Source organism: Aspergillus aculeatus (genome assembly GCF_001890905.1).
Source record: "Aspergillus aculeatus ATCC 16872 unplaced genomic scaffold ASPACscaffold_16, whole genome shotgun sequence".
Taxonomy (NCBI): Eukaryota; Fungi; Ascomycota; class Eurotiomycetes; order Eurotiales; family Aspergillaceae; genus Aspergillus; species Aspergillus aculeatus.
In genome coordinates, this window is record NW_017962991.1 from 87,486 (window position 1) to 109,283 (window position 21,798).

General features: G+C 52.3%; 6 protein-coding genes across 6 annotated transcripts; 1 reads left to right on the plus strand and 5 right to left on the minus strand.

The window, feature by feature from the left end:
• Positions 1 to 51: 51 nt before the first annotated feature.
• Positions 52 to 1,672, minus strand: ASPACDRAFT_1890849 (uncharacterized protein). Its single transcript, XM_020198594.1, has 5 exons — positions 1,478 to 1,672; positions 1,043 to 1,418; positions 852 to 1,011; positions 683 to 750; positions 52 to 599 (listed from the first exon to the last, which is right to left on the minus strand). The coding sequence occupies exons 1-5, from the start codon at positions 1,646 to 1,648 to the stop codon at positions 304 to 306; spliced, it is 1,071 nt and encodes a 356-aa protein (XP_020052771.1). The 5' UTR covers positions 1,649 to 1,672; the 3' UTR covers positions 52 to 303.
• An 898-nt stretch (positions 1,673 to 2,570) lies between these two features.
• On the minus strand, positions 2,571 to 3,825 carry ASPACDRAFT_1882779 (NAD(P)-dependent alcohol dehydrogenase; the record flags this gene model as incomplete). The annotated part of the gene is made up of 2 exons (XM_020198298.1): positions 2,571 to 3,526; positions 3,609 to 3,825. The coding sequence occupies 2 exons, from the start codon at positions 3,823 to 3,825 to the stop codon at positions 2,571 to 2,573; spliced, it is 1,173 nt and encodes a 390-aa protein (XP_020052772.1).
• A 978-nt stretch (positions 3,826 to 4,803) lies between these two features.
• ASPACDRAFT_46595 (uncharacterized protein) lies at positions 4,804 to 12,865 on the minus strand (the record flags this gene model as incomplete). Its single annotated transcript, XM_020201810.1, has 7 exons — positions 4,804 to 5,490; positions 5,557 to 5,916; positions 6,415 to 8,661; positions 8,718 to 8,810; positions 8,879 to 9,153; positions 9,217 to 12,201; positions 12,271 to 12,865. The coding sequence occupies 7 exons, from the start codon at positions 12,863 to 12,865 to the stop codon at positions 4,804 to 4,806; spliced, it is 7,242 nt and encodes a 2,413-aa protein (XP_020052773.1).
• A 598-nt stretch (positions 12,866 to 13,463) lies between these two features.
• On the plus strand, positions 13,464 to 14,874 carry ASPACDRAFT_46596 (uncharacterized protein; the record flags this gene model as incomplete). Its single annotated transcript, XM_020201811.1, has 5 exons — positions 13,464 to 13,832; positions 13,887 to 14,031; positions 14,093 to 14,301; positions 14,358 to 14,457; positions 14,561 to 14,874. 5 exons carry the CDS (start codon positions 13,464 to 13,466, stop codon positions 14,872 to 14,874), a joined length of 1,137 nt encoding a protein of 378 aa, XP_020052774.1.
• An 871-nt stretch (positions 14,875 to 15,745) lies between these two features.
• Positions 15,746 to 17,093, minus strand: ASPACDRAFT_1890851 (uncharacterized protein; the record flags this gene model as incomplete). Its single annotated transcript, XM_020198595.1, has 2 exons — positions 15,746 to 15,854; positions 15,925 to 17,093. The coding sequence occupies 2 exons, from the start codon at positions 17,091 to 17,093 to the stop codon at positions 15,755 to 15,757; spliced, it is 1,269 nt and encodes a 422-aa protein (XP_020052775.1). The 3' UTR covers positions 15,746 to 15,754.
• Positions 17,094 to 21,073: 3,980 nt separating this feature from the next.
• On the minus strand, positions 21,074 to 21,752 carry ASPACDRAFT_1859122 (DUF4267 domain-containing protein). Its single transcript, XM_020197653.1, has 2 exons — positions 21,724 to 21,752; positions 21,074 to 21,673 (listed from the first exon to the last, which is right to left on the minus strand). The coding sequence occupies exon 2, from the start codon at positions 21,653 to 21,655 to the stop codon at positions 21,248 to 21,250; it is 408 nt and encodes a 135-aa protein (XP_020052776.1). The 5' UTR covers positions 21,656 to 21,673; positions 21,724 to 21,752; the 3' UTR covers positions 21,074 to 21,247.
• Positions 21,753 to 21,798: the final 46 nt, after the last annotated feature.

Genomic DNA, 21,798 nt, shown 5'->3' on the forward strand with positions numbered 1-21,798 from the left:
TGATGTGTATTCATCTTGTTTTCCCCATCACCTATCTCTTACACATTGTAATGGATATTGAAGAAAGGACACACTCGTGAAATTCAAGTCTCTCCCACCATAGCTTGGAAGGCAGAAGAAGCGATGCAAGGAGAGGTATTCCACATGCTTGTAACTCTATACGCATAAGATCTAACACCAGCACTGATAATCAGGGCACGGATGGATAACGGAACGGCAAATTCATCCCAATGCCAATAGTCGTATCACACAACCCAGAAAGACAGGGCATCTTTCCATCTCCGAGTTTCACCCATAGGTTGTTCAGCGAGAGAACTGCTGCAAATGATCCTCCGTTGGTGCGGTCGGCAAGCGAAGTACCTCTGTATCTTCCTCGGCAGGACGGCGAGACAAGATAAAGGATCGCGAGATCAGGAGTCGGTCGTGGGTATGGCGCTGTCTGCTGCCGTATCTCGGAGGGCTGTAGGGATAGCCTTCAAAACAGCGATTCTTGGGCTCGAGATGTTGAACAAAGACCGGTCGCATTGGCGGGATGCAACCGCAGACGATGATCACAAATAGCTCGGACGCAGACCAGATACTCGAGTCGAGAGAGGACCCTATTCCAATGCAGACCGCCAGTCAGCGCTTCTCTCGCCGTGCAAGTTATACTAAAGTCAGACGAGGGGTCTAAAGTTCATACAGGTTAGATCTTTACGGGAGTGTAATCTGACGACGTAGGTGATCTTGACTATGCCACACGCAGCGGCACTGTTGATGAAGACACTCAACCACCCAGTGGAAAGAGAAAAGGAGATGAAAAGAAAGACCTTGACGATCATTTCGGTCTTTCTCTGCCAGTGGACACTCACAGTGGCCCAAGTCCCAACAGCGCACACGCGGCCACCCGCTGCTTCACGGACAGGCTGGTGTGCCAGATAACAGGAACAGGTATGGCGGCGAGGACTAAATCGATGAAGATATTCCACACTGCACTTCCGAAATTCAGCGAGATACGATCCTTCAGCTCGACTGTATACATCATGTATCCAATTGGACGAACCTGAAAAGAACAGCGAGAAACCGGTTTGCACACTGGTGTCCCAACATTTGTGCGGAACCCACGGTTCCCACATAGCACGTGGTGGAGTGCACTGCACGAAGCCGAAAATATAATCAATTCCACAGATGGTACATGTTAGGCATATGATAAACCAGAGTAGCCACCTCGTTTGACGACTATTTGAGCCAAGGATGCGCCGGATCTGCAGCGCGACCGACGTCTTGCTGGTCGCAAACCCCAGAACCCCGAATGTTTGAGCAATCCACTCATACTTGACCACATGGAGTTGTTGCGCCGTAGTCAAGTAGTACATATGGTGGGCAGCCCCGATGACAGCCAAGTATTGGGCAAAGGCGACCATGATGATGAATAAAATCTCGGAATATAGTGAGCGATGGCAATGGTGGTAAATGTGAATCCATGTAGTTAACCTACTACTGTGAATGTCATCATGTGATCATCAGCGCCAAAACCCTTGACCAAGCGTCGGCCATAAAGTCGAAGCGCAAGGGCTGCAAGTGCCACGGCAGCTTCAGTCCAAAGGACCGCCATGATAGCCGGACCTCGATCTCGGTCACCGCTAGCGGGCGGTTCGGCGGTGGCCATGCCGATGCAGTACTGCTACTGAAAGACCATGAAGATTCAGAAATATTAAGAGTGAGATTCAGCAGGAAGGGGGTGGGAAGAGTCATATAGTGGACAGAACCGAGTCCATGTAGTATAGCGCATGTCAGATTTTAGCTTCGGTTCCTTGCTAGACACCCACCCTCAAGCAACCTCTAAAACACGATATTCATAGTACCTCCCACTTCATAACTTGGAAGTCAGTTTGCAGATCAGACAGAATTGTGTCAGTCTTTCTTATGTCTTGTTCATCCCAGATTCACTGGGTCTTCATTGGTTGTCAAAGAGGGATTTTCAAAGACATTGAAAATATGGTTAGGGTACATGTCACTACTGTATATTTCGAAAGCTGGCATGGAGTAGATATAAATTTCATGAGTTCAGTTTCGAAAAGATCCTTCTCCCCAATGCACTGGCCCAACCAGTCCAGAAAGGGATGCCAGTATCCCAAATCATGGTAATCCGACAGGTTGGCTAGGCAAGGGGGTTGGCCAGTTGTCGGTCGACTTACCCCTCGCGGATCGTCATCTCCTGCATTGTTGGTGGCTGTGCCCTCTTGGCATACAGGACGATGTTCAATGACTCAAGCAACTCAGGGACAAGCTGTTCGGGGCACATTGACATCAGAAAATTACCAAAAGACTAGTTGACCTGCCAGCCACGACGGGCTTGCCCAAATCTTGCTCTTTGCAGTATTTGGCATGCACGAGCCGTTCCGCGAAGGTTAGGTTCACAAAGGTGCAAGTAGCAATTTATGCCTGAACTAGATTGCATCACAATTTAACGAGGTATAACTACAGGGAACCGGCATCGGAGCGACTGCATGGGTAGTGATGCAAGCTGATCCCAATATCCACGCCCTGTTGGGGCCTCTGAGCATCAATTCTGCTATAAATTGTCCTATCTACCACAGAAGAATCGGCTTGATTGTCCTTCCACTCTTCATATTCCGGACCGCCTCCTCGAAGTTCTCTGCTGGATAAAATCCAACGATCTTGTGCATGGGTAACAGACCCGACCTCACCCACTCGATCATCCTCGGAACGAACTCCCGGTGCACCACATCCCCCTCCACGACACCCATGAACACCTTTCCTGCCACCATAAACTCATGGATGGGGAGATTGAGCGTCGCTGTCTGGGGTGCCGCCCCCAGCTGCACGATCTTGCCCTTGTTAGCGGTCATGCGAACCGCCTCGGCCACGAGCTCAGGCACCCCGGTAGATTCCAGTGTGACATCGACTCCAGTGCCACCGGTGATCGCACGAACCGCCTGGGTGACGAGGCTGAGATCCGCATCGGGGTCGATCCGAACCACATGCGTTGCTCCCAGCTCTAGGGCCAGCTTAAGGCGGGCCTCGTTGCGTGCGATCCCGATGATCGTCTGACATCCCGCGATGCGCGCGCCCATCACGGCGCTCAAGCCCACCCCTCCCAGCCCAAGCACCGCTATCGTATCCTCTCGCCGTGCGCCCGCCGCATTGAGAACCGCTCCTGCTCCCGTCTGGATCCCGCAGCCCAATGGGGCCAGCAGCTGCAGTTCTTCCTTCTTCTCGACCATGCCCGCCACATTGATTACCGCGGACTCCTGCACGATCGTCCAGCTGGCAAAACTCGATTGTCCGAAGAACCGGCCGAAGATTTCTGGTTCGCTGGTGTGTGGTGTTGCTGCTCCTTCCTCCCAGAAGACGTGATCCGTGGACGTCGACTCGAAATTAATGGGGTCGAAATTGTGGCAATGGGCCGGGTGGCCGCGTCGACAGCAGCGGCACGTCTGGCAGGAGGAGAAGGACATGAGGACTGGGTCGCCGACGCGCGCGGTGGTGACCCCGGGTCCGACCTGTCGGACGTATCCCGCGCCTGGAAGGAAAGACAGTCTGTCAGCATCGGGGTTTAAGTATGCCTTGAACAGCGGCAACAGTAGAGGAATGACGGCAAATACCTTCGTGACCCATGACCCGCGGATAATGCACGCCGTGGCCACTTTCCGGCCCGGCGAAATGCAGGTCAGTCTGGCAGATGCCCGAGGCAACGATTTCAATCAGTAGCTCATGCCCGCGGACAGGTCGCAGAGCAACGTTGCGCAGCTTCCAGCCTCCATCCTTGTAAGAACCATAGGAGACCAGAGCTCGCCCGGTGGTAAGTTGGATGTCAACCATGGTAATTATTATTTATTTGTTACGCAGGTCTTGACATGGTCTCAACAGATATATGCTCGTGTCAGCTCATTGCCGACTCAACATCCCGCAAACCGTTGCGCAAATTACGGTGTATCAGCAGGTGGTCGGCATGCCGAACTCAAGACTGAAGCGCTTTGAGACATCCGGATTTCCGAACGCTGGGGTGGGAACAAGCCACCTGGTGATCTTTGCTGTGGATTGATCGCGGGTTTATTGGGACACGGATATAGAGGTTTTATCTTGGGTTAATCAGTCGCGTCCGAGACCCACTCTGCCGAGTCCCTGCGGGAATTACGGCATTTGAAAGATCCCTTCATGTGTGTATACTGGACAGCTTTGCTCTGGGTATAATGTAACAGAGTCTCGACTATCATAACCATACCCCCTATCTTCTTTATATGGAGCATTTGTACGTCAGTATGCGCCGCCACTGCAGGCTACGGCAGGTATGCAACGAGGTTTTGCCCATTACACGCGCACTGTGGTAACAATGAGAAGTCATCTTTGCAGTCACATGCTCAATCAGTTCCAAATAGCTCACAAGACACAGACATACACGTGACAGGCCAAGCGGAGGGCAAAGCTACGGATGCGTGATATATGGACGTCTGAAACATCATATCTCGGGGCTAGGTCTTTCAAAACACGTGATAGCTCTCTTCTCGGCGCCCCAGGCACCAAGGCCCAGAATCAATGGGTTCTCAAGTGTCAAATTACTTATAGTAGTTAGACTTTTTAAGCGCAGAACATCCGGCCTACAGCAGGTCACCCCGGAGGAACTGGAAAGCAGTATCCCTAGGGGCTTGCTTTCGGTTCTTTTTCTTTTCCTCTATGTTCTTTTTGTAGGATTGGAAGAATGCCATCTGGGCTTCCTCAATGCAAAGAGTAGCGATAACCTCCTTTTTAGCCTTCATATATATCGTATCATCCTGAGGTTCTATGACCTCTGTGGGGCCTCTAATCCACTATCTCCAATGGCTGCCCAATCTTCTCCAGTAACTCCACCAACGCCTGCTGATCTTCTTCCACACAATCCACTCCATCACCATCATAGGATGGCTCCTCGTCATCGGTGTCATAGACCGTGGTATGCATATACGGTGTCGGCCCGAACCCGTCGCAGAAGACCATGTAACTGTCATCATGCATCCCAACTGTAATCTCCGTCTCGCGCTCCAAGGGCGTCATGTCATCCTCCCACCACGGTTCCGAGCGCCCGTAGCGGAAATGGCGCAGTTGCGGGAGCCCCGCCTGGAAGGCCTGGAAGTAGTGCTGCCAGCGCTTGTCGTACGTCGCAAAGTGTTTCTCGCGCAGCCCTGGTTTGTGGGTGTATCGGCCAGAGTCTAGAAAGGCCCGATCTTTGTTGTAGACGGAGACCTCGAAGAGGATGGGGGTGTCGTCGAGGTAGAGCTCGGTTAGGGTCTTGCCGTGCGAGAGGATCCATTGGAGCTGGGAGTCGTTGACAAAGGCGTAGTTGCCCAGGGCCAGCGTCTTGAAGCGCAGGAGGTGGACCCCTCGTAGATCCAGCTTGGGATAGAAGCCGAAGTAGTTGCTGGAGTAGATGTGAGGTGTTCGAGGGTCACGGCTGCCGGGGTCAGCCAAGAAGGATGGAAGCTCGGGGAAGAATTTGTGCGGTTCGTCTTGCTAGAACTTAGTTAGGGACTGGGAGACGCGAAAAGCCAAGGAGAATAAAGAATGAGAGCGTCCTACCTCAAGATCGTTTTCGCCGTTGCTTTCGTCGTGTTCATTAGTATTATTCATCCGCAGTGCGCGCAGAGTGCGCAAGATCTGGGTGAGATTCAGGACCACCTTGGGGTCCGTCGGGTTGATGTTCTGGAAGTTACACAGAGACAGCTCTTTCACAGGCTCGTCGAGGGACGCCACCGCCGAGATAAACTCAGTCATTACACAGGAGCGGAACTCGGCATTCCGAAAGGAGTCATTCCAGGTATCTTGGACATAACAGCCCGGATGAAAGCGAAGCACGATGTTCGTAGACGGGGGGGTTCCTTCAGGCGCGGGACGAGCCTCATAAATCTGCGCAACTGGAGGATCACCTTGTTGCGGTTGCTTTGATTGACATAGCTTGCTTGCGTGAAGTACTGTGTCGATGAGTACAGGGTTCAGTGTATATAAGGGAAGGGGAATTTATGCCGGCCCAGGCGCTGACATCCAGATATAACCTGTGCACCAGTCGTGCCCGAGTTCTGTCTTCGAGAATCTCCTGAAATCTTTCTCGGCTTTCTTTCTGGAGATACACGGTGATCACCTTCAGCAGTTCCCTGATCCACACTAGCTTCTTCAGCAAAGGTTTCCACTGGGACTTTGTGTCTTGAAAATGAGTCAATTTGCCTTTGCATCATTCACAAAACTGGAGAGCGACCCTTAGCATGCCGGCCGGATCGTGTTCAGCATCAGACAACCCATCATCAAATCACCACTCCAAGCTATTTGGCAAGAATTTTGGACACTCCATGGCAGAGGACGAAACTGCTTTTAATTCAATTGATCATTCCAAACACCTAAATTACACAGTATATTCTTCAGTCACAAATAATAAGGTCAGACATCAACCGGAACAGCCCCGATCAAACTTTTACGCGCCAAATCCTGCACCTGGTCAGGCTCCATCCCCGCGCGCAGACAAGCGTCATCCAGGGCTTGTCGTAGCACGTGTCGCAACCGCGTCTGCGTTAGATTGAGATCAAGCATGTTATCCAGAGCGACGCATAACAGTCGAACCAGTACATTCATGACAGAAGAAGAGAAAATATCCGTATCATACCCGAGCCGCAGTGATACCCCCTGCTCATCAGCCGTGAAGTGCCACTCGAACAGGAGAGCAAAGATAGCGCCGTCGGGAGAGACCGCGCGCGGGATCAGTCCATCAATGTGCGGGAGCCGCTGGTCATCCTCAACACTGCGCTCATCCGGAAAGGTGACGGCGCAATCAAACACGGCATCGTGAGTGGAGGGAAATGGGAGTCCCAAGAGCGCCAGCAACGCATGCCACGGAACCGCATGTGCTACGGCGGACTGCGCCATCGTTCCCACTGCACGCAGCAGATGTTCAACTGTTTGTGTTGCTTCTGAGGAGTTCGCCACCCTGAAGCGAAGAGGCAGCGGCTCCAGGTGGAGTCCGATCGTGTTGGCGCCTGCTTCATCGGGACGGTTGATGTAAGGGCATCCGAGCAGGACGTCTCGGGTATCGGCCAGTGTCTGCAAAGTGATCGCGACAACAGCCAGGGCGAAATGTCGCAGCGATAAATGGCAACCCGCACAGGTCTCCCGGAGACGTTTTGCTGAGGCGGTGGGAATTATGGATTGCATAGAGGCACCACGGTAAGAACGGACTCGCTGCGCCGCTAGAGGACGTGGCACCTCAAGGTCCGTCAGATGAGCACTCCAGAAGGCCTGTAACTGTTTCGGCAATGGCACTGGGAAGGACCAGGGTTCCTCGTCGAAGTATTCACGCGCCACAGCAGATAGTTGTCTCCCGTGATACAAATCCCCAACCTCCTGTAGGAGCTGTGTCAGAGTATCATTATCACAGAGCAGATGAGAAAAGTTGAGAAGCAATGTATCTTTAGTAATGGCGGCTCGGACCAAGCCTTGTCCAAGGTGGAACGGCTCACTGACCCATTCCCCTACATCGACTGTCGTCTCATATACCACCTCAATGCGCTGGTCCGAGATGGTGCGGATGTACCCATTACGGGCCTTCTTGATGCGAGTCCTTAATACGCGGTGGCGATTTAGTGTCTCTTCTACACTCCAAGCGAGTTTGTGGAAATCAACACGTGGCGAAAGGCTGGCATGGAAGGGAACATTGAAAGCGCTTGGACAATGACAGCTGTTGTAGTAATGTACCCACAGCACTTCGGGAGGAGATAGATCAGTGGTCCCCAGGCGCCTAGTGCTCTCCTCCTGCGCCGAATGTACGCCGAGTGAAGTCTTGGGGAGGGTATCGATCAAGGCTGCAAGATCCCGCAGGACAGACCGCAACACGACATCGCGGACCGTCACCCGAACCCGAAAGGTATCGTTCAGCTCGCGCGCCAGTTTAAGCATTGAGATTGAGTCTCCGCCGAGTACAAAGAAGTTATCTTCTCCATTTATATCAGCAGAGGGCTCAAGGCCTAAAATGCGTTTCCAGGCTTCAGCTATAGCTCGCGCCGTTGCATTGAGTGGGTGGATTTGCGTTTCGGGTTTCGACCCGGAGTCTCTCCTGGCGTTGAGCTTCTTTAGTGCTTGCAGGTCCATCTTTCCGTTTTTCGTCGTCGGCATTTTCTCCAGTGTTTGTATCTGAGAGGGTTGATAATGAGGGGGTAGGGCAGTGCACAAGGCTTCACGAATACCAGCCTCATCCACCCTCTTCGGACACACAACGAGCACGATTGTACCATCTTCACGCAGAACCGCCACGGCTTTGCGGACTGTGGGCACCAGGCGGTAGACTGCATGCGCGATGTCGTCGAGGTTCACTCGATATCCGCGGACCTTCACCTGGCGGTCTTTGCGGCTGCAGTACCAAAGATTGCCCTCGTGGTCAAAGTAGCCCAAATCTCCGGTGCGATACATTCTTTCGTGCCCATCGACAAAAGGGTCTTGCTGGAATTCATTCTGTTTTGTTGATATCGTATTAATGTATCCATCACTCACCTGCGCCCCCGCAATGTGGATGTGTCCGACCGTGTTCGGTGGAACAAGGTCCCCGTCGTCGTTCAATATATACAGCCGGGAGGACGGGACGGGACTACCCAAGCATATTGGTAAACCGGGGGCTAGTCGGCCTAGGGTATTCATTACCGTAGCCTAGCAGATTGCATAGTTAGTGAGGAGAGCAATGGCAGAAGAAGGAAGGTGTCTACCTCGGTGGAGCCGTAAGCATTGTACAGCTGCCGCTCTGGGGACCACCAACGGGCGACAATGGGCTCTGTGGCCGGTTCGCCGGCAAAATAGACCTACCAGCCATGTGGTGTCAGCAATGTCATCTAGAGAACCAGGAGAGGCGAACAGATGCCACACTCACAAACTGGATGTTGGGAAAGTGCCAGGGAACCATTTCGGCGGCAACGGATGGGGTAAGAATGGTGGCGTCCACCTGGCCCAGATGTGACAGCATGTCATCGTCCTTTGCTCGTAGCACCAAAGTGGCACCATAACACAAAGTACCAAAGACCTCGAATATGCAACCTCCAAAGCCAGGAGAGAGAAACTGGGCAATCCGACGTCCCGGTCGGCTGAAGATCCGATATTCCTCGCGGGATTGAAGGGTTACTAATCCCCTGTGAAGACACTTTACACCTGTTTGCAATGGAATATTAGACGAAAAGCGAGCTTTGGGGCCAAATCCTCGAGGAGACACACCTTTGGGAACGCCAGTCGACCCGGAGGTAAAACAGACGTATGCCACATCACTTGGCCTTTGTGTCGGCCACGATCTCAAAACGGGTATTTTGGCGTTCTGTAGAACTTCCTCAGTGGCAACAGTTGTCACGCCTTGGAATCGCCCTCGTCTGCGTTGCTCTGACGATGGAAATAGCACTAGAGGGGCACGGCTTTGCTTCACCAGTGAAACTTGATAGTCGATTGGAAATGAAGCATCAATTGGGCAATAGGCCGTGTTAGCCAGCACCGCAGCCCAAACCCCGATAATCCAGTTGATAGATCGATCAGCAATCACGGCAACGGCATCTCCTGGGCGCGCATGCGAAAGGACGGCAGAAGCCACACGCTCAGCCGAGTCGAGTAGTTGGCGATATGTTATGGAAATTGTGTCCTTTCTTACAGCGATGAGGTCGGGATGCTGACTCACTGTGTTCCGGAAGATGCTGCGGAGTGTCGGTCCAGAGCTGGTCACTCGTGATTCTGGCCGATCGATATTACCCAGCTGTAGGAGATTGTGTCGTATAGGCGGTGGGAAACTGTGGTGAAGGCAATGCCCTACAGTGAGACCGTCTTCGGTGCTGATTAGAAGCTGGACGATGTTTTGGAAGATAGCTGCCACGTCCTGTATTATTAGAGCATTGAACCGATCACTGCGATACACAAGACGCATCTCGCCCGAGCTTTGAACCTCCATCACAAGAGGAAGGCTGGTAGATTCTCTCATAAGTGGTTCACGCAGTGGGGGCAGGATCACTGATGGCCTGCGCATGTCAGTGTCCTGCACCACGAGCATAGTGGTAATCGGCGGGGTGCCCACGGGGCTCTCAAAAAGTTGAAATCGCGCGTAGTTGCGGATGTCCTTATAAACGCGCTGGACGAACGTAGACACGGACATTTGTCTATTGATCGCGCAATTGTATGGCAGCTGATTGATCAAAGGACCGATCACAGACGGGGCCCAGGTGAAAGGTAAGTCCCGGCCCGAGAGCACCATCCCAAACATCACCTGGCTGGAATCAGAGTACAGTGAGACCAGCAAGGCCCAGGCAGCGTGTAGAAGTGAGGCAGGGGTTACGTCCAATCGTTTTGCGCTCTGGCTCAGTTGCACACGGTCCACGGATTCCGTGTGAACGTACTCGATATTCACCGGGCCAAGCCTGTCCTGGGATACTGTATCAGGAATATTGAATTCGCCTTTGGACAATAGCAACTCGTTTTGACGATCTTCCCAGAACCTCAATGCCTCATCCTTCATCCGTTCTCGGAGCTGGTGCAGATCCTTTCCTGTTTGCGCATATGGAATAGAGGGTTTGATTTCGTGTCCTTGAAGTGCCAGATCCAGCTTTTTCAACAATAGGAGACTTGAGAACCCATCCAACAGAGCACGATGAGAGGTCCACACTATCATGCTTTCACCCCGTGGCAGCTCAATGCCTTCGTGGTGTAGTACCAAAACGGACATACCTAGAGCGGTTCGTCTGATAATTCCATCCTGAAGTTCCTTGACTTGCTGCGAGGAGCGAACTTTTTGTTCCTCCCAGTGGAATTGGCTTTCCGTTACCACCTCTTGAATAACATCGGATTCACTGTCAATGAAAACCGTCCGAAAAATCGGCTCTGCGCGCGTCACAGTCTCCCATGCCTTCTTGATGCGCCTGATATCCTGGGTGCGATAGTAGGAAATGTGTTGTGCATAATTCACTCGGGGGTCAACCTTTGTCTCCAATACCATCTTGTGCTGCAGCGGACTAAGGGTTGAATGCGTCACGAGACCTGTCTGCTCGCTGGAAAACTTGCTACTAGGCGCGGTCGATGTTGCTTTACATCGGGCAAACACCTCCCTGAGTGACGGTGCTTCGAGAACATCAGCTACTGAGATTGCATAACCAGCCTGCCCGCAGAAGGAGGACAGATTGACTGCAGCGAGAGAACTGACTCCCATTGACACACACGAAGCACTCAAGTCAATCTCAGTGGAAGGAACCTTCATCTCATCCTGGAACCAGGCCAGGACAATCTGCTTTGGCGTCAGTTTCAATTGGGAGAATGAAGTCATTGATCTCTGGGTTTTCTGGGCTGTTGAAATTCTCTTCTCCAAAATGGATGAGAGTTGATGCGGATCCACTTTGCCATTGGAGCTCAAGGGCAGCTTGGGCAGCCGAATTAAGTGGTCGGGAACGGCGTAGGGCAGGGCCGCTGACTTCCAGGTGGTCAACACCTCTCCGGTATCCAGCTGCGGGCTGACGATGGCTGTACAGAGCATTCCATTGACCTTCAATGAATAAGCCGCTTGCACTGAGGGGCACGATCGGATGATCCCCTGGTCGACGTCCTGGTCTAGGTTGACTAGGAACCCCCGGTTTTTGATCAAGCGATCTTCACGCCCATGAAACTGCAGAATGCGAGTGCCATCCATGTTCTCTACCCACTCAGCTATGTCTCCTGTGCGGTATGTTGTATGGCCACCGAGATGAATGAACTTCTTGTTGGTTTGAATCTCGTCGCCGAGGTAGCCGGCCGACAGACAGGGTCCTGCAATCCCGATCTCGCCTGGCGTCTTGAGCTCAGTGATGAGGCTATCATCTTTTGGGTCTAAAAGCATAATCGTGGAACCTGGAATCGGATGTCCGAGTCGCGTAGGCGAGAACCGTGCTGTTTGCGGGTCACGCTGTAATCTCTGAGTCAAGACGGCGCAAGTGGCCTCTGTCGGCCCATAGGCAATCCAGATCGGTACTTGTACGCTATCCCATAGGTCAAGGAGATGTTCTGAGGCAGTCTCACCCCCCAAGACAATGCGCCTCAATTTCGAATAATTCGTGGGGATAGGGGGCCCGAGCGCCGCCAGGATCGAAGGGGTGGCAATGATGATGCTGCTTTCTCTTGCACGCTCTGCCAGAGAATCCGAGTCGGCCAGGACTAACGTACCCCCATTGCACAGTGTGTTGAACATGGTCCCCATGCACGCTGCAAAATTCACTGTCAGCATGATAACCCTCATCGGAATGGGTCGATGGAAACTTGCAAGATACGTACCATCGAAGCCAACGGATAAGACCAGCAAGACCCGATCAGCTGGCGTAACATCGTAGTTAAACCCTGGAGAAGTCACAAAGCGCGCTACCGAGCTGCTTCTAACCCGGACACCTTTGGGTTTATTCGTTGTGCCAGAGGTGAATATGACAGCGAGAACATCGTCGATGCGATTGGCTACCTGGTCGTTATATTCAGAAGAGACCGAAGCCGTCGGAAGGCGAATTGCTCTTGCCTGATCGGCGGAGAACTCTGTTCCCGTGTATAGCACGATTTTGGCTTGGCTTTTGTTTAAGACATACTCTATGCGGTGACGGGGACTTCGTTCTCGGTCGATGGGGACATACACAGCGCCTGCTTTCAGAATGCCAAGGACCCCTACCACCATCTGTATGCAGGTGGTAGTAACGATAGGCACTATGTGACCTGGTCTCACTCCGTTGGCCTTCAAGGATGCTGCCAGGTCCGTGGACTCTTCGTCCAGTTGTCGGTATGTCCTCGTGCCCTTGCGCCCATCGTCTACCGCGATATGGTCGGGCCAGCGAATCACCGGCCCAGCGAAAAGATCTAAAACAGTGTCTTGCTCGGCAAGCACCATGACAACTGAGTTTTATGAGTCTATTTCCCTCAATCCTTGAATCTTTAGTCGTGCCCTTATATATCATTTCGATATTTGCCCAAGAGATGCAAAGATCGGCAGAGGAGCGTGGGTCAAGATGCAGTGTGGATTGAAGGGGTCAAAAGACGTCAGAAAACAGGCATTCGAAAACGAGCCCACCCACCGGGGTCCAGCGCCATGGTCAGGTCACCGATCTATCGCCATCGCGGGCGCTTGAGTCATGTGTCATGTCCTCTGTCATGGCAATGTAATGGTGGATTACGTTGTTTGCCTTCTGCACGGCATAGTCCTCCGGCATGTCCGACCCTCCTCATCCAAAGATTCTAGACCGACACACAGCGAGCTGGAAGCACTCGGGATTACGACAGATTGACACCGAACCAGATCTCTGCTGCCCATCTAAGCTTTGTGGGTCCAGATCTGGTGAGCTTCTCATCGGCAATCTGCTTTCCCGCTTGCCGAGCCATGATCATGAACAATAAAATGCCCCCGGATTATCATTGACCTAGGCTAAGCCGCGCTTTTGATGATCATTGAAATGTTGATACAGAAGAATACAGATTGATTTTTCCCTGAGATGAACCTCGCTCTCCCTCCAGGATCTACAGTCGTCGTGACGGGAGCCAACGGCTACCTGGCGTCACACACCAGTAATGAACTGCTCAAATTGGGGTACCGCGTGCGCGGCACCGTTCGCAGCCCTAAACCTTGGCTAAATGCGTTTTACGAGAGAGAGTACGGGCCGAACAGGTTTCACACAGTTCTCGTGCCGGACTTTCGTGATCCCGAGGCAATTGAGGCTATACTGACTGGCGCGGATGGGGTCGTACACCTGGTGACCAACCTCCTTCTCTCCCTGCGGACACGATCCACACTTTCCATGTCATCGTTCATTTTTCACTTGTACTGCTTCTCCTTTCCCAATCTACAACCGTATGTCTCTAACGTATGTGGCTTCGTGTAGGTCTCCGACTTTACACTGGGAACTGACATCAATGAGGTGGTTCCTTGGTCCCGACAAGCAACGTTGAGCGTCTTACAGGCGGCGTCACAAGTGTCTTCCATGCGTAGGGTGGTGTTCATCTCCTCTTCAATGGCGTTATATACTCCAAACCCTGGACAGCAAGGCGTGTTGGTCGACCAAGGTGAGCATAAACCTAAACGAAATGGCTGTTTGGCACTAACCTGAATTTCAACCCGAATCAGATACCTGGAATGTGTCCGCTGTTCTCAAAGCCTTATCGCCCTCTTGGAACCTTAAGTCGCAAATACATGACTCCGCGCCCCCAGGGGTGCAGAAACGGCAGGTCGAGGTATACAGCGCCTGTAAGATGATCTGTGAGTGGGAGGCGTGGGAATGGGTGCGCTGCCACCGACCTGCCTTTGAGTTTAACACTGTAGTCGCAGCGTTTGCGGTTTGTTCTCATCCCTCCAATTCCTGGCCTCTGTTTCACTCGCTAAACAAGAACAGGTCGGCAAGATCCTAATGGACGAGATCCCCGGCTCGACCATGAACTGGGTACGCGGCCTGCTTCACGGTGACTGTACCCCAATGACTCTTGTTCCACCCAGTGAGCTTCTCAGCCTTTCCTTTCGTTGTCATCCTCTTTGCCGTTCAATTCAGGCCCTCCTCTTGTCGGACTTAGTGGATGACCACAAACTGATTCGTCCCAGAGTGGTTTGTCGACGTCGAAGATATCGCCCGGCTGTTTGTGATTGCTTTGCTCGAGCCGACAGTGGCCTCGGAACGCTTGTTCGCCTTTGGTGAGTCGGCCAACTGGACAGATGTCCTCACTATTCTGGAGCAGCTACAGCCCGAGAACCCTTTGATTCCACGCCCGATGCCCGGGGAGTTGCACGATTGCGCAGACATTCAGCCCCGCGGGCGGGCGATGCAGTTGCTTCGCGAGTTTTATGGCCAACCAGGCATGACGCCTATTGCAATGAGTATTGCCCGCGGAATTGGGTGTGAGCCTTTGAAGAACTGAGAAAGGATATCTCGAAGACTGGAGGATTCTGCTGGTTCTTTTTGCTTTTTCCTGGTCGTTTATCTTTCCCTTTCTTTTCTTTTTCTCTTATCGGCAACAAAGATCACAGGGAAAATGGAAGACTCAAGGAGGCTGGGTGCAGGTCGAGTCCCGCAGAATTTGATGTTAGGGTTCTGGGCAGACTGCGCAAGGGATAGGAGTCACTTCTGCAGGTCACGTTGTGCGGTAAAGGATCAAGGCTTTCACTAGGAGTACCAATTTAAATCCATTTCAAGCCTCCCGGAAAAGGCATATACTAAGTCGAAGACCGTATAACAGATTGCACAGTCAGACAGAAAGTGAAGAAGTGAAGTAGGAGAATGAGAAGAGAAGCAGGGAAAGAATGTGAGGAGGCCTGAATCCCGGGCCCTGGCATTTCCCGCCGCGTCACTCCCATTGGGCGGATCAATCGGCCGGCAAGACCAGAAGAATGTACTGTACATGGACATGGCTCAATGGCGCATGCTCAATAGGTGGTTGGTATGATCCTTTCAAATGTCATAGAGCTGCCAAATCGCTGTCAGACGGTTATGGTGGACCCAGGCTCAGAAATATATCTGGCGCGACCTTTTTGCGCCCATCACCCAGCCGCCTCGACCACAGTTTTGTCCACACATGGAGCATGCATAGCGAATAAGTATCAGCACGATCCTGGAATGTTAATTTCGTAAATACCGTCTAGGACATAATGCTGCCACCAATAGAGCGGCTTGTTGGGCCCTGAACTATGGAACATGGATTCACTGCAATTATGTTTTTCCCAAGCACAAATCATATTTCATCGAGTAGTTATTTTCCACGATTAACCACTGTTTCCTCCCTGCATAGATACAGTTCATTATTAATGATAATACACAGTAAGATACGGGCCCTTGCTCCTAGCGTACGAAAAAGACAACCACGCCTGGTGATGCGTGGTCTCGTCCAGGTTCTCCCCAGCACTAGGATCCCAGTCAGTTTCAACTGCACTCCTGAGTCTTTTAGCCCACTTGAAGGTAAGGATAAACTTACAAGTAGTTCTGCAAGTTCGCAGCATAGACAGCTGCTTGATCTGACATGTCATGACGTTCAAAGAAATCCGTCAGCACAGCCGCGATCTTGGTATCCGGTATCCCGGAAATAGGGAAGTAGAATTTGGGGATCGGGGCGCGACGGCCAGGATGGATCTCGTAATTGAGCATCAAAGGCAAGTACGTGGGGGGATCACCGGGCTGCGAGGGCCGGGTGGGATAAGCGCGAGGGCCCTCCACAATATCTAGAGCGCGCCAGAGCTCCTCTAGCATTGACAGGCCCTCGGTGATATCTGGATCCTCCTTCGCCAGCCGGTCACCCATTGTCCAGTGCTCGATGACACGGTCGAAGCGGACGTCGAATTCGGCTAGGTAGAACTTCAGACGTGTGCGGTGCGGGTCGACCAGGTCGCAGGACACGAGGAAAATGTCCGTCTTTTGTGACGGTTGTTGCAGGTATTCTTGGAGGGCGTCGCATCCCTGCGCGAAGAGTTGCTCGGAGTCGATGGTGCGGATGGCATCCAGGCATAGCTGTGTCGCGGACTGAGCTGTGACTTGGGCCTTGAGTGTTGGGTAGAAGTACTCCTTGACGGAGATTCCGGCTGGGTCCAGGTCGAGGGCAAGAATTGTCTGTGTCTTGAAGGGTAGTTTTGCGATTTCGGTGGGAGGTAGGCGTGCAACATCGCTGTCGCTGAGGGTCAGACGCTCGAGGAGGGCATGGTGTAAGTCCAAGTTGATCGCGGCGCCGGTGGCCTTTAGGTCGTGCAGAGCGCAGGGTAGCAGGGCGCGGTTGAACGGATCTTGACCTGTAGTGGCCCTGTGGCTGGTCGGCTCGAATGCAATGCGCGTGGTTGAACGGCTCTTGGTGAAATTCTGACTCAGTTCAAAGGGCCCAGTGCTTCCTAGGATGCATTGAAAGAGCTCGCGGCCAGGGCTAGGGAAGGGGCCCAACGAAGGAACGATTAGGTGGGCGAAGAGGCAGAGATACTCATACTGTCGGTGCACACTGTAATTACCGTCGAATAGTAGCTTTCCCAGCATGGGGCCATGGTGGTGCCAGTACTGGTGTTCATCTAAATTCGAGAAGCGCAGGGATTTACTGAGATGAAGATAGGGCTTAGCTCCAGCCCCGCCTTCCTTAACATCTTTTGTCGTCGATGAGCCCGTCATGATAGTGGTGTATTGAGAAGGACTTGGGAAATTTGCAATCCCAACATGAACTCACTTCCCAATGACAAATATCCAGGTAGCCCATGACAGAGCGGCACAATTATCAATGCGCTGCCGGCCAGCTCGGCGCGGCCACGACAGCGAGAGACATGTCATGTCACTGCCGGGCAAACCCGTCAACATGCGACAGGTTGGTTCTAGCCTCAATCCTGTGAGCGGATGTAGCATATCCGATCCCGGTGCCAGACTTCATCCTTGCCACCACTTCCAAAAACAAGCGCATGGGAGTGATTAACATTTCTAGCCCAGAACCAGCCCCGAAGCGTCTCTGTTTGCGGCGCTGGATGCATGCATCTGTTGCGCGAGTCATGGATGAGGTCATGAGCTGAGCGGATAGTATCTTGGAATGACGCCCAGTTATCTGGTTTTGCATGACAACTACGACAGGGATTGCCATCGCATTTTCTCCTACCGTGCAACAGCTTGCGCAGGCTGATCCGTGAGTGCACATAGATGGACTAGGGTAAATGCTGTGGTGGTAATGATCCCGGCAGTGTAGACATCTTTCTACTAACAAGGCACTGGAAAGGTTAGGTGATTTGTTACGCTGAGCAGCCGAATGTTGGGGGTTCTGCAGCAGGAATGACATGACATTCCACATCCTGCGGTCTAGCGGGAGTCAGAGCTGGATGTCAACTCTGACTAATTCAGACCTTTTCTTGCTGTCTCACTTTTCTTCAGGATTTAATCTCCGGTAGACGCCATCTGCTTTTATTGGTGAAAATGTCAAGAAAGTTCCATGCGCCACATTCCTCTCCTCCCCGACAAGGTTTGACAACCTATGTTTTAATGCCTTCCTGTTTGTCTCATTCTTTGGCACCTCGTTGAGGTAATTCATCGCCAGTGATGAACCTTGGGTTGCAATTAACAACTTCGAAGCCATCATTCTTGAAGATGGGGCGACGGAATTGGACACTCGGGATAGCTTGTTCAATTCTAGCCCGGCCCCTGTGGCCATTCTAACAGGAACTGATCATCCCTTTCTCATGTCTTCAATCACGGATTGATGCGCAAGCTTGTGTCTACGTTGACCTAACTATGACGGTTGCAGCAAGTTGACTCGATTGTATGCATCCGCCTGCAGTGTCCGTAGTGTAGCATCCACACCATAGCCTCCACTTGGCACCCGTCATGCATGGCTTGACGCAATCTCTCAGGTCTGGATCGCGCGAAGAGCGGAGGCCAATATAGTCACTGACGTGTAGAGACGCTGCTCGAGTTTCTAGCTGTGCCTGGTCTTTCACTCATCAGGTCTTTCGGCATGTTTGCTGTCCAGCGAAAAAAGCGAAATCACGCGACCGAAGCCACAAGTATTTCCGAGCACTTCCCTTGCTTTCATTGCATGCGAAGCGTCGGCATCCTCACATCCATACGTAATCCTGTCAAGTGGCTCGAATAAGGCGTCTAAGAGCGCTGGAAGCAGTGTGGTGAGGGTAGTCAGGTTTCTGTGCAGGGCCGCCAGCTACTGCAAGGCGCGTAGACTAAAGACCCATAACTGCGAATATGGAGAATATGATGTCGCGTGTTGGGTGGTAAAACAAGCACCGTGGCCTGATCAGATCCTCAGACCCCTAAGCTAATTTTCACCATCAGGAAATGCATGAGTCCCTGCCTGTCTAGATCCAACAGCGTCTGTATTCTTCAACTCCCTTCTCATAGACCTACATAGGCATGCTTCACCCACATGATGGAGTGTGATTGACGCCGCGTGAAGCCGCCACTTCCATGGCAGGAATGCCGGTCGATGAGTACGTTCCTTTTGACCTCTTGTTCATACTATAAGTGTACTATGTAGTGTCCAGTCAGACAGCATTGCGAGTTGTGTATCACGGTTGTGAGGCAAAATGGGATTTTACCCACTGACCTCCAGGTCGCGTGGAATGTAGCAGGGAAGTGATAGTGAGTGGGGAGAATTGGCCGCAATATAGACCCTTTTCTTTTCACAACTCTTTGAACCGGAATTCTCTCTATCCGGGGAACAAAGGCGATTAACGAGGTTCCGATTGACTCAAAATGATTCAGGTAAGTCTGGTGCCGGACTAGATCACATATGGATCTGTTTGTTCTATGCAGGGAGGGTTGCGGTCCATATATCTACGAAGACAAGGACATGTGCAAGTTCGTGAATATGGCTAGGATTGCTGATTTGATCTGCAAAACACGCGTCAGAACAGTATTTACACACCATCACACTCCTCCTTCCTTGCCTAACCTCACCCCTATGTTCCATGGGGAGTCTACTCATATTCTCTGAACATGCTCCATCCCCCACCGTGCTCCCTTCAGCTTGCGTACCATCTCATCATCTATAACGGGTTTATTTATTCGACTTTATTTGTCTCAATTGTTACCAGACCAACCTCTCTGCCTTACCAATCATCGCCTCAACGGCGCCATCTGGCTGGACATCTTCTCATATCAGACCAGGATATCCTATGGTCACAAGCCTATGAAGTGCTCCCAAGTTAATTCGAGCCCCGGGCGTCAAATCCAAATAGCTTGCATGGTTACTCGCAGGGTTCACCATCCCTTGACAATCTTCTTGAAATATCGCAGAATTTTCCATTTCCACCGTCCCGAGTAGTACCCCATTGGTCTGTCACTGTGTTAGAAGTTGCAGGCAGCCGCGCGAAGTCACCATGTTTCAATCAGTCGCAGCGCAGATCAGCCGTCGACCGCGCTTTGAGGGACGCGTTGCATTCACCTAGGAGGAGGAATAGCAAGCCGCGTCCATCCCTTTCTCTCTCCGTCTTCTAAGATTGAAGCCTTTGACTAGGGGCAGGGACCAAGATTTTATACTAGAAACAGCGAATCGGTCGGTAAGTGGCATAAGAATAAACCCTGAAGCAATGGCTGATGGTCAGATACACCAGACCTCGATTCCGCTCGCAGAGAATCCCCTCCAACACCTCCTACTCCAGTGAAGAACAACAGGAAATTGAGAGTTGCGCCTATTCCCAGCGGCAACGTGATCCAGCGATCTGACAATATCCGATCATCATGTTCTCGTGTCCACCCCTGTCGGCGCGTACCAAGCAGGTGTAGCAAGGCGGGGGAGCCCTAGATATGAATTTTGGTGATACCTTGACATCTCGACGAAGGAAGAGGTGTGATTGGTTGACTGCATGCGAATATCTGTCAACACATCCCAAGAAGCTGAAGCAGAGGGGTCAGCCCTAAAGGTGAATGTCGTGATACGTTGACCTCTCGACACAGGAGTTAATGTGATTGGGCATCTGGGGGTTTCATCGCTGTCGACGTGCCCCATGCAACACGTCCAGAGCGGGACAACCCTGAAAGTGGATTTTCGTGATGCTTTGGAAATCTCGACGGAGGGAGCGCCGTGCTTATGTCGAAGATCAATCCGGGGTTTGCTGGTGTGCGGTGTCAGAAATTATAAACGCAGCCGGTCAAAGACTCCGAGGGGCTCAGACTCAACCGACGTCAATCCGCCTCAGATCTGGGTCCGCAGCGGCCAGAGACAGGCCCTGACAGCGCCGCACGCGGAGCCAGTATTGATGCTCAGGGTGGCTTCTCCAATCTTCTGAGAAAGCTCATGCTCGAGAACATCAAAACTGGGCGTAATCTCCCCACTTGGGGAAGGCTGCCAGTGTCTTGTCTGCTTGTTCCTCCGATGCTGAATACGGATTCGCCTCGGATGGCTTTGCTTTTCCACGGGCGACGTTTCTTCGAGGGGCGTCCTTCAGTCCTGCGGTTGACCCCGATGATGATTTCCCCTTCACTCAGGACCTTTACGACGAATTCCTTTTGTCAGATGACCCGTCGCAGTTCTTCAGATTCTGTCTCTCCATTTAATCTCCCTTCCAGTGCCCGATGAACCTCGCCCCTAGCAGATGGGTAGCCACCGGACTTCTTCTAGTAGCGAAAGGTTTGAGTGGAGATCTCGAGACCGGCTTCAAATTTCGCCTTTTCTGTTCGATCTTCTCATCACTAATTACTTATGTCTCAGGCTTATCCAGATCGAAATAGTCCCAGTCTCTTCATTTCTTTTCCCGTCAGTGAAGGAGTCGCCAATGCCCCTTTGCCGCACGAGGCCTTCGAAGTGCTTTTCACACGAGCATCAACCAGCTCCGTCAGTAAGAAACCCGGTACCAAGCCCACACTCCCAGCCCTAAGAACGTGCCCCAGTGACCCCAAGCTTGCTGTCTCCGTTCCGCACCTCCACAACACCACACCACGACGCCGTCCGCTAGCCCTACCCAGGCCATAACCGCCGCCAACGTCGTGACGGCCGTCTCCTGGCCCTGGGATTGTAACCCGATGAGCAACAAGCCATAGCTAATCTCCCGGATGCCTTTCAGATACATGAGCGGGGAGACGTCGGACACCCGGTGCGGTGTAGTCGGGCCGCCGCCGTATTCCAACGGCAATCCAAAACGTGGATACTCTGCCGCAGGGCGAAAGATGGCGTTCAGGCCCAGAGCTATGCTAAGAGTTCCGAGGGTGTAGGCGGGGACATGGTTGGGAACGGTGGCTGCCATGGGCGCAATTGTGAATCTCTGCGATCATCAGTCCTGTGCATTGGGCCAGAGTTCCAGTGAGCATATACCTGATTATGTGAGAGAGGAAACAGACACGTTGAGGAGGAGAGAGCCCTTGCTAGCCACGAACAATAGAGCGGTTG

Coding starts and splice junctions, on each gene's coding strand:
- ASPACDRAFT_1890849 (XM_020198594.1), bottom strand. CDS start 1,648: ATGGCCACCGCCGAACCGCCCGCTAGCGGTGACCGAGATCGAGGTCCG. Junction 1,419..1,477: donor ACATGATGACATTCACAGTA/GTAGGTTAACTA, acceptor CTATATTCCGAG/ATTTTATTCATCATCATGGT. Junction 600..682: donor CTCCCGTAAAGATCTAACCT/GTATGAACTTTA, acceptor GCATTGGAATAG/GGTCCTCTCTCGACTCGAGT.
- ASPACDRAFT_1859122 (XM_020197653.1), bottom strand. CDS start 21,655: ATGGCAGCCACCGTTCCCAACCATGTCCCCGCCTACACCCTCGGAACT.